General features: G+C 37.5%; 1 protein-coding gene across 7 annotated transcripts in view; it reads right to left on the bottom strand.

The window, feature by feature from the left end:
• Window positions 1-15,438, bottom strand: part of Macrod2 (mono-ADP ribosylhydrolase 2) — a 1,935,542-nt gene that overhangs the window by 827,657 nt on the left and 1,092,447 nt on the right. For all 7 annotated transcript variants that reach the window (XM_021155700.2, XM_029471903.1, XM_029471913.1 and 4 more), the window contains exon 6: window positions 2,840-2,961. In XM_021155700.2, coding sequence (XP_021011359.1) covers window positions 2,840-2,961 — 122 coding nt within the window. The remainder of the gene's footprint in view (window positions 1-2,839; window positions 2,962-15,438) is intronic.

Below are 15,438 nucleotides of genomic sequence, written 5' to 3'. Positions count from 1 at the left end.
TGCAATGGTGTCAGCGTTTAGAAGCTGATTATGGGATGGATCCCTGGATACGGCAGTCTCTAAATGGTCCATCCTTTCATCACAGCTACGAACTTTTGAGGAACTGCCAAACTGATTTCCAGGGTGGTTGTACCAGCTTGTATTCCCACCAGCAATGGAGGAGTGTTCCTCTTTCTCCACATCCTTGCCAGCATCTGCTGTCACCTGAGTTTTTCATCTTAGCCATTCTGACTGGTATGATTGTGGAATCTTAGGGTTGTTTTGATTGGCATTTCTCAGATGACTAAGGACGTTGATCATTTCTTTAGGTGCTTCTCAGCCATTTGATATTCCTTGGTTGAGAATTCTTTGTTTAGCTCTGTATCCCATTTTTAATAGGGTTATTTGATTCTCTGGAGTCTAACTTCTTGAGTTCTTTGCATGTATTGGATATTAGCCCTCTATCAGATGTATGGTTGGTAAAGATCTTTTTTTCCAATCTGTTGGTTGCTGTTTTGTCCTATTGATAGTGTCCTTTGCCTTATAGAAACTTTGCAATTTTATGAAGTCTCATTTGTCGATCTTAGAGCATAAGCCATTGGTGTTCTGTTCAGGAACTTTTCCCCTGTGCCCATGTGTTTGAGACTTTTCCCCACTTTCTCTTCTATTAGATTCTGTGTATATGGTTTTATATGGAGGTCCTTGATCCATATCAAGGGCTTGAGCTTTGTACAGGGAGATAAGAATGGATCAATTTACATTCTTCTACAGGCTGACCACCAGTTGAACCAGCATCATTTGTTGAAAATGCTCTCTTTTTTCCACTGGATGGTTTTAGCTCCTTTGTCAAAGATCAAGTGACCATAGGTGTGTGAGTTCATTTCTAGGTCTTCAATTCAATTTCATTGATCTACCTGCCTATCTCTGTACCAGTACCATGCAGTTTTTTATCACTATTGCTCTGTAGTACAGCTTGAGGTCAGGGATGCTTAGTCCCACAGAAGTTCTTTTATTGTTGAGAATAGTTTTTCTATCCTGGGTTTTTTGTTATTCCATATAAATATGAGAATTTCTCTTTCTAACTCTATGAAGAAAGTCATTATTATAAGCCAAAATTTAACTAGTTCATGGTATTGATGAGGCCATATTAGACAAACATTCACAGGCAGAAAATACTCTATCAGATAGATCATTATATTGCTATGCTCCACTTTTACTGTATAAAGCATACATGGGGTAGACAGTTAGAAAGGTCCATCTTAAAGAATGGGTAGAGAAGAGGAAATAATAAGAATTTTACAAAAGCTATATGTTTTTATGGTGAGTATTTTATCCACAATATAGCCAATGACCTAAATCACCCGATTTCTAAATGCTTGTTTGGTGTTGTACCATTACTCTGTTTTGTTTAATGATTGTCACTATTTCAAACAACTACAACATAAGCTAAACTTATCTTTACTATATTCAATAGTCTTTTAGAAAGATCCCTTTAACTTCTCTCGAAGTTTTCCTTTCTCAGTCTCAGCTGCTCAGGGATTTCTTCACCATCTAATTTATTTTGCCCAAATAAAGTCATTTGACAGCAAAATATTGGAAGGCCAAATATCTGCCGATCTCAAGAGTATATACGCACAGACAGATGATGCCACAATCCTGTAGCTTATTTCCAGATGTAAGGAACCATTGGATTGCTACACTTATGTCCTCCTTGTAAAACTCATGGAGCTGTTTCAGGGATCAACCAGTGACTTATCTAGTAAATACATATGCTTCAAGTTCCTGTTTGAGTCCCTGCTCTCACTTCTATTATTTACACATTTGTAGGTCAAAAAACCTTCTTTCTCTACTAAGGAGCTTTTTTTTAAGAATGCATTATCACAGCACTAGAAAGAAAACCAGAACAAACTATAACCCTAGTTTTGGGGAGGGTGGGAGTGGGTGGAAAAGAGATCCCAGGGGCTTTCTTGTCAACCAGTATAGCCAATCTGAATAAGAGGTCTCCTCTGTAAAAATAAGAGGAAGACATCTTAGTGTTGACCTATGACCACTACATCATTCTCATCCCTGGATGCATATGACCCCCATCCCCCAAACACAAACACAATTGTGGGGTTTTCGGTACTGATTAATTTGTGAACACATATTTTTTAAATTAACAGGTTGAATAAATTGTATACATGTATGTTAATATTGTGCAAACATTATAAGGTGTTTTAAGGTATAATTTGGCTTGTAAAGTACTTTATTTCAAGCAAACTTTCCATGGTACACTGAAAAAGGCTCTTTGTAATGACATCCATGGTAACCAGTATAGCAATGACCTGTATAGCAATAGCACCCTTAAAGTTGAATGTTCCCCATGCAAACCTTACTCCACTCAGTGACTTCCCACGAAATGTTGAGGTCTAGTCAGCCTGCTCAGGACTCAAAAACAGTTTAACTTTTTGCCTGTCCTACACCTTCAGCAAATTTGTAATCTCTGTAGATTAAAAAACCTGCGAGATCCTGGTAAATTAACTTATTCTAGAGCAAATTGACTTACTGTTGGGTATTTACAATGTACAATGCTCAGGGTTTGATGTTCCTGGTGCAACTGAGATTTAATAAAAGTCAGGAAAAATACATGGAGTAAGCTTCTGACTGTGGACTGAAGCTGAAGATGCCTATGTAAGCACGGGCCCACAGATGTAGATGAGGGCACTTACTCTTACCCAGGCAAAGGTTAAAGTGAGAGCTTACATGTATACATACTGTCAATGTAAAAGAAATGCCCAGTATTATGTTAAACTCAGCACGGGCCTTTTTCTTTGCATAGAGGCTTAGAGGAATGCAAAAGAAAGAACTCTGAAGTACTTACCACTGATCGGAGGTTATTTTCTTTCACCAGCTTCAAGGATGATTGATAGCAATTTGCGAGGTCTTCCTTGTGGGAACCATTAATGTGGCCTCTGGCTATTGGCCCTACAGTATGGATGACATCTGCAAAAGCAAAGAAGAATAGGGTAAGTGAAGCACTGTGTGCTTTTCACACAACTGGCGCATTATTTATTTTAGATATTAGTGTAGAGCCTGGAGACAGGCAAGCTAAGAAATATAGATGACATAAATGCTTCATTGTTAAAGATTACAGGGACCATAGCCTCTCAAAGTAGGCCACCTTCCCAGGAATGTGTGACACCATAGAGAAGAATTTCACTGCCATGGAACTATTCCACTGGTGTTGGTTAGGTCCAAGTGTGACAGATTATCATATAAGCTATGCATAATTGGCAAGCTGGAAGAAGACAAACCCTTGGTGGGAAATAAAGCAAGAAATAATTGTCTGCAAAATGGGTATCTGAATTGACAGGGGAAGGATGAGCCAACGCTACACACAATTTTCCTTGTAAATAAGACATCATATGATATAAACGGGTTCTTGAAAACCTCACCAACAGAGTCTTATCGCAATTCCAATTCTAAAATGACAAAGTTCAAACCACTACTAACAATGTTTAGTTGTTCAGTCTTCACAAACATGAACAGTGCTAGGAATAATAATATATAGTATATACACACATTAACCAATGGTTCATATCTTATGTTTAATATACTAAACTCTCTCAGAGTAATCTGTGCTTTTCAATCTCCATATGAATTTAAAAACGCAAAATTTAACTGTTTTTACTTATGCACATCAACCTCAAACACTGTGCTATTTTCCCCATTTATGCCCACACATAAACTGTTTGGGGAAGTGCTGGGGTTGGACCCAAAGCCTTGTTGTGCATGCTAGGCACACATGCTACCGCTTGATTTACAGCTCCAGTTCCCACATTTGTAAGTTTTCAAATTCAGGACTATTACAGAATAAAATTATCCTCATCTCAATGTCAAAACAAGACTAGAAGAAATGAAATTTTGATCCAAATTATGTGAAATGCTTTGTAACATTTGCCTCCTAGTTTTATAGTTAATTGAACAATTTTGACATTTCACTGATGTAAGTTATAAGAACCAATCAAGTTTGATCAAAGAGAAATAATTTGGTCTGTATTAGCAGGCTATTATAATGAAATAAAATTATTTATTTTGGCTAATCAGTAGCACTTAGTTTTAACAAGGACAAGAATAAGAGTGCTTTGTAAAAACAGGAATATGGCACAATTAAAATTGTATGTAAAATCTGAATTGAGACTCATAAACTACTATGATGGGGAAGAAAGCTTTGCTGGTCCCCTGCTAAATATTGAGACTATTATACGATATTTGAGAAAGGCCTTGCAAGCATGGATTTCAATGATTAATTCTAAAACAATATTTAAACTCTTGCCAGACAGTATTAAAGATGATGTCATATGATCAAAGTAGGCAGAAAATCTACAGCACTGAATGCCTGCAGATGTTATTTCATAGGTGGGCCTGGTTCTCATTGTAGTGGTAACTATCCCAGCACAGCAATGGAGAAAAAAGTGAAATGAGGTTGTACACAAAGTATATAATGATATCATTATATTTCAATAAAATAACACAAATTACATGTATTCAGAAAATAGAAGCTTTGTATCCTACATAATAAACTTTCATATAAATATGCTATGTTAGCTGCTATTTTTTAATGGATGCTAGACTACAGGGCAGCAGGATCCTGGTTTATTTTATGCCCGTGGTTACTTGCCTGTACCCAGCCATGGTATTCCAAATCATTGAATGTATACAAAGGTGGGACTGTTGGAGACAAGCAACACTAAGGTTTATAAAACAGTATCCTAGTGGTTGCAGTTGTGGCTGTGTACAGGCTAAAATTAAGACTCTATGGGGTAAAATTAAGACACACCAGTTACTTTAGTGTAGGTAATCTCTGGGTACTTAGTGTCCCCTGATGACTCGTGGCTTTCTGAGAGGCAGTTATAGAATGTTATTCCCCAAATACATTTGACTGTTGGGATTTTTGTTATGCCTTGTACTTCTTAGAAGACTGTGATTCATCTTTTGGGAAAGTAGTGGGGCAATTTTGGCACTCTTGTTCTTAGGGAACAAATTGAAGCAGGGTTTCTCCACTACCCCTTAGGTAAAGGAACATGATCATGCTCTCCCAGATTTGTAAATAGAGTAGATTAAAAAAAAAGAGTGCTTCTTTTTTTTTAATTTTTAATATTTTTATTACATATTTTCCTCAATTACATTTCCAATGCTATCCCAAAAGTCCCCCATAGTGCCCCCCCACTTCCCTACCCACCCATTCCCATTCTTTTGGCCCTGGCATTCCCCTATATTGGGGCATATAAAGTTTGCAAGTCCAATGGGCCTCTCTTTCCATTGATGGCCTACTAGGCCATCTTTCAATACATATGCAGCTAGAGACAAGAGCTCCGGGGTACTGGTTAGTTCATCATGTTGTTCCAACTATAGGGTTGCAGATCCCTTTAGCTCCTTGGGTACTTTCTCTAGCTTCTCCATTGGGAGCCCTGTGATACATCCAATAGCTGACTGTGAGCATCCACTCCTGTGTTTGCTAGGCCCCTGCATAGTCTCACAAGAGACAGCTATATTTGGGTCCTTTCAGCAAAATCTTGCTAGTGTATGCAATGGTATCCGCATTTAGAAGCTGATTATGGGATGGATCCCTGGATACGGCAGTCTCTAGATGGTCCATCCTTTCATCACAGCTCCAAACTTTGTCTCTGTAACTCCTTCCATGGGTGTTTTGTTCCCAATTCTAAGAAGGGGCACAGTGTACACATTTTGGTCTTCATTCTTCTTGAGTTTCATGCGTTAAGCAAATTGTATCTTATATCTTGGGTATCCTAAGTTTTGGGCTAATATCCACTTATCAGTGAATGCATATTGTGTGAGTTCCTTTGTTATTGTGTTACCTCACTCAAGATGATGCCCTCCAGGTCCATCCATTTGGCTAGGAATTTCATAAATTCATTCTTTTTAATAGCTGAGTAGTACTCCATTGTGTAAATGTACCATGATTTCTGTATCCATTCCTCTGTTGAGGGACATCTGGGTTCTTTCCAGCTTCTGGCTATTATAAATAGGGCTGCTATGAACATAGTGGAGGGTGGACGTTGTACATCGTGGTGCGGAGCCTAGTGCGCACCACGATGTACAACGTCCACAAGCAGTCTGTTGAGGGACATCTGGGTTCTTTCCAGCTTCTGGCTATTATAAATAGGGCTGCTATGAACATAGTGGAGCATGTGTCCTTCTTACCGGTTGGGACATCTTCTGGATATATGCCCAGGAGAGGTATTGCTAGATCCTCCGGTAGTACTATGTCCAATTTTCTGAGAAACCGCCAGACTGATTTCCAGAGTGGTTGTACAAGCTTGCAATCCCACCAACAATGGAGGAGTGTTCCTCTTTCTCCACATCCTCGCCAGCATCTGCTGTCNCCTGAATTTTTGATCTTAGCCATTCTGACTGGTGTGAGGTGGAATCTCAGGGTTGTTTTGATTTGCATTTCCCTGATGATTAAGGATGTTGAACATTTTTTCAGGTGCTTCTCTGCCATTCGGTATTCCTCAGGTGAGAATTCTTAAGTGGATCAAGGAACTTCACATAAAACCAGAGACACTGAAACTTATAGAGGAGAAAGTGGGGAAAAGCCTTGAAGATATGGGCACAGGGGAAAAATTCTTGAATAGAACAGCAATGGCTTGTACTGTAAGATCGAGAATTGACAAGTGGGACCTCATGAAACTGCAAAAGAGTGCTTCTTAGGTGAGGTTATGAAATGTGAGCTTACTTGATTTAAAAGAACAAAGGTCTTAGAGGTACTGTGGAAAGAACCATGGTGGGGAGGAGCCTGTGAGGGAAGGAGCCTGTGAGAACTGGTAGTGGTGACAAAATAAAAACCCTTTACCTATAAATGGCTACATAATTGAAGTGAGGTTTGTTTCTGAAGTTTTCCATTTCATTTACAAGTCTGAGAGCAAACAACCTATAAATGAGCTTCCCCAATATCAAAATATTGATCTCTGTATTTTATGCTCTCTATTAAATTTACAGCATCCAACACCAAGTGTTATTATTGACCAACACAATGACCTCTCAGATTCACAAAGCTGGACGTGAATCAATATGAGACTTCAAAGGAAATTTCTTTCATTATCTTAATTGTTCCTCTTACTTATTAGTAACTGTTCTACATAGAGTTTCATTTTCCAGGATATAAATTACAGTCAGGTGGGCTGCATCTAACTTCAGTTCCACTGATATGTGATTAGGTGCCCAGAATAAGCCATTATTTTTATGGGTCTCTCACTTGGTTTCCTTTTTAAAAACAAACAAACAAACAAAAAACAAATCAGTGGTCTCTTTGATGTCATTTTTTCAGTGTAGTACAGCATCATTATTATTTAACATTATAATCAGCACTGATATAGCACAGAACAAAATATAGACCATAAATACAAATAACAATACTTGAACATGGTTAGGAGGCTCAAAGATTTTTATCCCAAGAATTCTTTTAAATATCAGAAGTTAGCTTTTAACAATATCAATTTTTAAGATCTTTTGGTTGAACATATAGGAAAAAAAATTGAAAAAAAATGAGTTCCTATAACATCAATGATCTTTTGTATTAGTTTATATTTTTCAAACTGAATAGCATCTTCCCAAAGTACAGGTACGTAAAAATATCCATGAGCAATGCTTTATCTTAAGCCTGCCTTGGGACAAATAATAAAATTAGAATTTCTAAATCCATTACCACATAACTGGCAAGACTCACAAAATGATGCATATTATAGTGCACAGAATCAGCTCCAACATCCAAGGGACCTTCAGCATGCAGGCAAGAATGTAGAAAGAACATTTGCTTTTAAATCCTGACATCAGACTCTCACTCAGAAGACCCAAATCTGTCACTATGTGCTGTGTGAACTTGGGAAAGTCTCTTTCATTCTTGGGTTTCAGCCTTCAAAGCTAAAGGTGGTTGTGTTGGTCACATCTTTTTGTTGCTGTAACAAATATCTGAGAGAGATGGCTTCAAAGAGGAAACAGTTATCTTGGATAGTGTATTCAAAGGCTTTGGTCAGTGAAATGCTAGCTCTACTGTATTTTACCAAAGCAGAGGCAGAAAAATCATCTCATCTGTGTTAAGAGCATGTGGTAGAAGAGAATGCTTTGGTAACCAGAAAACTGAGGGAGGAGAAAGGGCAGGGGACTATATATTTCAGTAATACACCTACTTTCTGTGAGGAGCTTATTTTTCACTATGTCCTAATATTGCTATTATATTACAAATCTATCCAGTCACTTCCCAAATCCCAGAAGATGGCATTGGATCTTCACCACACAAAACAGATGGTAGTGGTGGTGATGGGATTTCATCTTCAAAGTACAATGATGGAGTTTAGTAATAATCTTTGTAAATGTCAGGCATATGTCCTTTTCTGTGGGCTTAGAAGGAATGGAAGTATAGATTTTGAGCAATCTACTTCATTTTTGTTCAGATAAATGACCATGAATCATGGTCATTTATAGACAACTATGTCTATATAGTGAGGTGAAATTAAGCACTGTCCACAGACAGGGTGATTTAACCACAACTGTCAAAAGTATAATTGTACAATCATTTAGACCTATATAGTGGAATGATTGCAGGCCTGTTTCCTGTGGATGATATACTTTCTCATATGCACATAACTACTTACACATGTCCTTTATGACTATATTGCATGAAGTAGAGAAGGCAGGAAAACAGCGTAAAAAGCATCAGTAGGGACCAGTTCAACAATAGTACATTTTAACATTATGTTTCTATAAGTAAGAAAATGAAAAGATGTGAAAAGTTATTCAAGATGCATGGCAAATAGAAATAGCAAAGAGGGTGAATGAAATTATGTTAAGCATGCTGCTATTAGTTCAACACATGCTCAAAGACATAGAAAAGAAATGTGTACTTGGAAATAGACCCTGGCATCATTGAAGAGATAGCAAGCAATTAATGAAAGAGATTATGTGCATGGAAAGTTATAGAAACTAAATCAACAAAGGTGACTATGAACAGTAGAGATTTTTTATTATGCTTGTTTTTCTTTTTCTAACATTTAAAAAATATTGTGTGTTTGTGTGTTCTATCTATATGTATGGTTTCACTGCATGAGTGTCTACTGCTCATGGAGGTCAAAGAAGGCATCAAACGACTGGGCACTATATTTACAGATGGTTTCTAGGACCATGTGGTTACTAGGAATCGAACACTGGTCCTGTGGAAGAGTTAAAACTGCTCTGAACTTCTGAGCCATCTCTCCAGTTCCACTTATCCTTCTATAGTTCTCAACTTCTATAACTGAGGAATTATCTACTTGAAAATTAGTTTATTTCTTGACCCTGTTTACCCAACCTGTACAACAATTGCTGGTTCACATTTCAAAGATAAGCTTCTTTATTATAAATAAGAAAAGCTTCTTTAAGAAAAATACAGTCGATCTACTGGGTATATCTTGATTTTATTTTGCTGTCATCAATTATTTCTCTATGAAAATATTATTTTTCAGGTAAGCTTAGATTATAGGTGGCACATAAAAGGGCAGGTTTCTGTTCAATGTTTCAGCAAATAGAAAAATTTACTATTTTCATTTCACCATTAAACTCACTTTTAAGCACCATCGTGTAAGATACTAAACCTATATGTTTGAATAAACATATTCCTTCTATTACTATAAAATGAGCATTTTCCCCTATGCGATTACCATCTAGCTTTAAAGTTTTAACATAGCTAAAATAAGCAAATCCTCCATAGTCATATAGTAATACATTTCAGGATTGTCTCCATAGCCAAAGAATTTGGAAAAATGAAGAACTATTAGAGATAAAAAGGGTAATTACAGAAAACATTTGGTCTTCTATGTTTAAGGACTCCAGTTCCAGCCCAGAGCCATTGATCAATTGGAGACATATACAATCACAAGGTAAGATTACTATCCACCAATGCTCCCGAGGTCATCCCATTTTGATGGAAAGGATGCATATTTGTATATGTGTCATATGTTTAGCTTGAATCTCGTCACCTGACCCTTTATTTGTATACATTCCATTCCTGGCTATGTCATACAGCTACAGTGATGCAAGAAGTTACTTCAAAATATGGTGGCTTAGTGTAACAACCAAGTCTTTATTTTCTTCAGATCTTCTTTGCAGGTTAGACATTCTTAAAGGGAACAGCCAGAGGCATGGCTTAGAGGCTAAAATACAGCTCAAGTCAGCAATTCCTCTCAGAGTAGTGGCAGACTATAATGTCCAAAGGTTAGAGGGCTGTCATTCTCTCCAATGGCTGCCTTGATTCCCTGTATAAAAAAAACATATTCTCTGTATGGATGCTTGTCTTTTCTGATAGCATGGCAACCACACAGCATTTTACATACACAATAGCTCAGCTTTCTAAAAACAAGAGCATGGACAATGGTACCTTTTATAACACAGCTGTAGTGGGCATAATGTACCACTAACACTTTATTCTGTTAGTTGCAACTGGAGTGGCATTAGAGAAGGAACAGCATCCTTTTTTTCATATTGAATGATATAGACCCTTCCTTTTGATGAGAGCAATAGCAAAGCATTTGTGTACATAATTTAAAAGCCACAGAGCAGTTTCCCAGACCTAGCTTTGTGAGCTGAGTTTTTGACACACATACGTATCAATTACAGACTGTGGTATAAGGTAAATATGATCCCATTAAAAAAAGAATGATATGATTAATTCTATCCCCAGCATAGAGGTCTCAGGCCAATAATCTTAAGAAGTCAATTGCTGATTCAATAAAAGTCAGAGCCAGACAAGACAGGAATCTGAGACAAGTATATTTATCCACTGTAAACAAAATCTAGCTTGGAGACTGGTGTGACAAAGGTAGTTCCTAGATTCACATGTCTGGCTCAGTGTAGTTTTGTTGGCTCGTTTGTATTAGAATCTGGCAAAACTTTGTGGACACAGGAAAGGTCGGGTGTGGAGGTTTTAGACTCAGCATCCTAAGTCTCTAGGAGCGGTCATAGGATCCTACCTCCCCATAGTGTCTGCCTCCACATTCACAAAAGGAAACGCAGCCTTTGAGCACTGCTCTCATTTCACTGAAGAAAGCCAAGAGCCCAGAAATGTAATTTGTACATTTAATCAACATTTCAAATGCAGCCCCTTGAAAAGGTGTGGAAAATGAGGGGGCAGGCCCTTTTGTGTCTCATCAGACTCGAGTGTGGCAAGACAAATGGAACCTTTTCTGTTCATCTCTTTCTGAAATCAATCAGTTGATAATTCAGCTTTTGTTTTGAAGCCCTGTGCTTTCCCCATCCCTATTTATCCTGGGAAATTAGTCTGAACTACAGAGAAAAAGAGAAGAGCGTAGAAGGTGGCCTTTATGGGAGTACACAGATGAGCCCCTCATCAGTTCCAAAAAGTATAAATTGAAAAATGTGTGAGCAGAATACCTAATAAATACCGAAAGCAGTGGAGCTATTTACATAGATTCAATCAGACTTATGCTTGGCAAAACAGACACAGTAAAACATTCTGTGGGAAAAAATATTAGCATAATGAATTTTAAAACAAATGTGAGAGTGCAGATAGGTTGGTCTCATCACTTTCCATTTCAGCAGTGACTGTGCTACATTCATACTGTTAATGAACAGTCAGACCGAGTATAGAATCAATTACATGTTGCTTTCATTCACTCCACTCTTGTATTCATAAGTATAATCGGTCCATCTAACAGTCTGCATAATGATACCATGCCCTGTCAATCATATTCAAATCGCATGAATTTTAAGGAGAAAACCAGCGCATGGAATTAAATTGATTTTCTTTTCTAGAGATACAACCAGAAAACCAAACACTGAAGGTACTATTTGTAAATGTTATTGACCAATTTATATGATAAGTGACACCAATCTATGACCTGAATGCGAATACTTTGAGTTCAGTTAACAGGAAATTGAATTACCACCTGATCGCTTTACAAAATAAATGCTGCTTTTTTTCTTCCTGTATAGGGCACTGTTTTCATAGATGTGTTTTCAAATTTTTTTTTTCTCATTGTATTTCAAGAAACAATGAATTGTCCATAAAATGTTCCTTTCAAAGGTACAAAAGACATCAGTAACAATATAAGACAGTTCTTACACTGCACCAGCTTTCATAGTTGGGATAATTCTTGTATGTTTCTTGAGTTTCTACATCCATAGAGACTATAGTTAGTCATCTTCTTGAATGAGTTTAGAATACACTAATACTTTTATTACCTTACAATATGGTCTGCTTTGGTCCTGTGAGTTGGATTTTCCTTATCTCTTAAAAGTAGCTTTTGGCTTGCTCACTTATCCCCCTTGGTTCTATAACTGACTATGTCTAAGATTGAACAATTAGTTGATAACCAATATTTGCATTTTCATCTGATGACCACACAGAGATATCTCACATACGTATGAGCTTCTGAAGGTCAACTGGTGGGTAGATTTCATTTTTATATGAAGTTGTATTAACATTTATGTTTGGGACATCATATGCTAAAAGACATGTTTCACATTTCATTGATTTCTGAGCTATGACATTTTAAGCTCAGGGGATAAGATATTATTAAGTCACTTAGTTCCCAAATGTTTTCTATATTTTAAAAAATGTAAGAGACAAAGCTCATCTTTAATTTTGTATTAGTTCCCTCCTTGTACCAAAGATGTATTTAAGACTGTTCTTGTTCAAAAACAACAAAAGATGACATTGCAAATGTGACTGTTTCCTGTTTCAAATTGAAGTCTTTACTCATAGTCATTAAAAATCATACTTATTGTGATATGTACAGAGGGAAATCTTATAGCCAATGACTTTGAAATTCCACAAGGTACTGGGGGCATCTAGATTATAATAGTGTTATTTCCAATAGAGATAGGTCATGTAGGGAGTGTGGGAAGCTGAACTCTACAAAATCTCAATACTCAACATCAATTTACAACCAACTCAAAGAGAACATATCCTTGAAGGAAGTGAGTCAAAGACATGGCATTTCTATTGCTTCCAGAGTAAGGGGAGGGAGAGAAAGAGCCTAGTATGACTTTTTCAAGGAAGATGATAATAAGGCCTTTGTATTGCTTTAATTAATGACAGCAACTTTGCCTTTAAAGAGACATGCAGAAACAGCACTGTATTAGGATTCAAAGAGAAGACAAGCTTTAAAAATCTCATCTGGCAGGCAAAAATGAAGGAATAGAAGTCTCCCCAGGAAGGGCAATCCTGATCACAGTGACGAGGGGAGAACTGACATGTTTTGAGGGGTACACAGAGGTCCAGGCTGTGCACCTGTCCTCAGTCACCACCACATGCCCAGATAATAATGATTCTTCTCTAATCATTCGCTGACCCATGGACTCTGTCTCTTATTCACAGGACATATTAACAATGGCACTTCATCAGGTGCTGCTGTTTGGGGGCTAATAGCCACATCTAGCTTGGAACCTGCTGTGTTGCCTGGGCTGCTTTTGCAGTTATAGGAATCTTCTTGCTTCTCTTTTGAAATGCTGGGATTGCAAGTTGAGATACCATGCTCAGAAGTGCCAAGTTTGTAAAGCAAATATTCCGTTCATTCTCACTGTGTGGATCATTTTGTTTGTTTGTTTGTTTGTTTGTTTGTTTGTTTTGCTGGTCTATAAATGTCCTGGAATCTGGAGTAGCCTGTCCACAACCACTTCTCTGTGAATACTCCTCCCATTCCATCAGACCCAAGGAGAATTTAGCTTCCCTGAAGATAGGATCCAAGACCCTACCATAAGAACTAATTTTCATCTGTGCCTCTTCCTTTGGTTTTCTGATAACATTTGTGTATAGTTATTACTGCTTTGACATTAAACATTTCTCCAAAGACTGGGGTTTCCAATAGTACGATATTCTTCCCCACAGTTCTTAGCGATGTTGTTCATTGGAGGTAGATACAACTTCATATGCTTTTAGATTGTTTCTGAGACATTATGCTCCTCAGACTCTTACGTTCCTTCAGTTCTGCCATGCTCCCTCTGCAGGGTACATGACAGATCCATGCCCATGTTTTCCACACAGCCAAGAACTCTGTGAGAACAGTTGCTTAATGGATAATTAGGGAATCTGTGAATGATTAAATAAAAGTCTGTCCAATTGTCATCTGTCTAACAAGAGGTGGTGCAGTGGATGAGAAAAAACAATGAGGTAGAATGAATTGTCTTAGCCTGGGCAAGCAATGGAATCCAGGTATGCTGCTTATGATCATTCAACATGAAGTTTTTCAGAGCCAAGCAGTTGCTTCTTCAAAGATTCTTCAAACCCAGTTAGACATTTTCTAACAACTCCACTGTAGATGATTGTGAAAGTAGATTCCAACAGCATTGTACTAGAACTAAAGCTATGAGATTCTTTCCAAAGGTTTCTCTAAAAGTAAAAGAAACCAAAAGATAATGAAGTGACTTCTTTGTCTTGCTTTGCAAAGCCAATTAAATAAACACATTTTCTAAAAGTGGCATTTCCCTCATTTACATATGGCTCCTATTAGTATGTATTTCCTTTGTTTTCAATAATGATTTTGTTTTTTGAATCACAAAATGGAATGTGACTTTCTACATACAGTGCCAAAATATTAATGGGTGCACCAGTCACATTCCTTGAGCTGGGGGAGGGGAAAGGGATAGCTGTATTTAAAAAAATCCATCTCCATCAAAGGAATTGGTGTTGGCATCTTTCTGTGACTGTTCAATGCACAGGTCAATTCCGAAGAGAACAATACCTAAATATGTAACATCTGTACTGCATCTGTGTGCACACAACTCTGTAAGTGTCTTACCATACCTAAGATCTCGAGAAGCGTCTTTATTTGACACTGAGAACAGAATACTTGAAAATTTGTGTTGACATATCTTCTAAAAGAAAGAATTGTGCAAATCTCTGTATGGGGAAGTTTCATTATTTATGGATTCAACTTATGCAAATACAACAGTATGACTGAGGTGTTGGGTGGGATTAAAATGATAAAATATTTAAAGCAATCTCCTTAGGTGTTCTCACAACAGGCATGTGCTCTTGCAGGCAGAGGAGCAGCCTGAGTGTGTTATGTGGGGTGTGTTATGTGACTCCAGATCATCTACAACACCACCTACCTCGATTTGGGGCAAGCCTATTTCATACAGAAGCACTTGATGGGTGCTCACTGTGGAAGTGGGAATTAGCACTATACAGACAGATATCACAGTTATGCCTGAGCTTATTTTTCAAATGCAAAGGAGACACTGGGAATGACTTTACCCAGCTGTCAAAACCATAAAAACACAGTTTTTGTTTTTTGTTTATCTATAAAAGGAAATTTATTAGACTTATTAAAATATAGTTAGTTTATTAAGAAATGGCATTTGTTGTTAGTGGGCTATGATACTATAATAGCATTTGTTCTAACTCCCACATAGAAAGGCCATCATTCATATTTTGTGCCAGTCATTTTTAGGTTTGGGCTGATA

This window comes from Mus caroli, chromosome 2 (assembly GCF_900094665.2).
Source record: "Mus caroli chromosome 2, CAROLI_EIJ_v1.1, whole genome shotgun sequence".
NCBI classification, from domain to species: Eukaryota; Metazoa; Chordata; class Mammalia; order Rodentia; family Muridae; genus Mus; species Mus caroli.
This window is presented reverse-complemented; position numbering and strand designations above follow the sequence as displayed.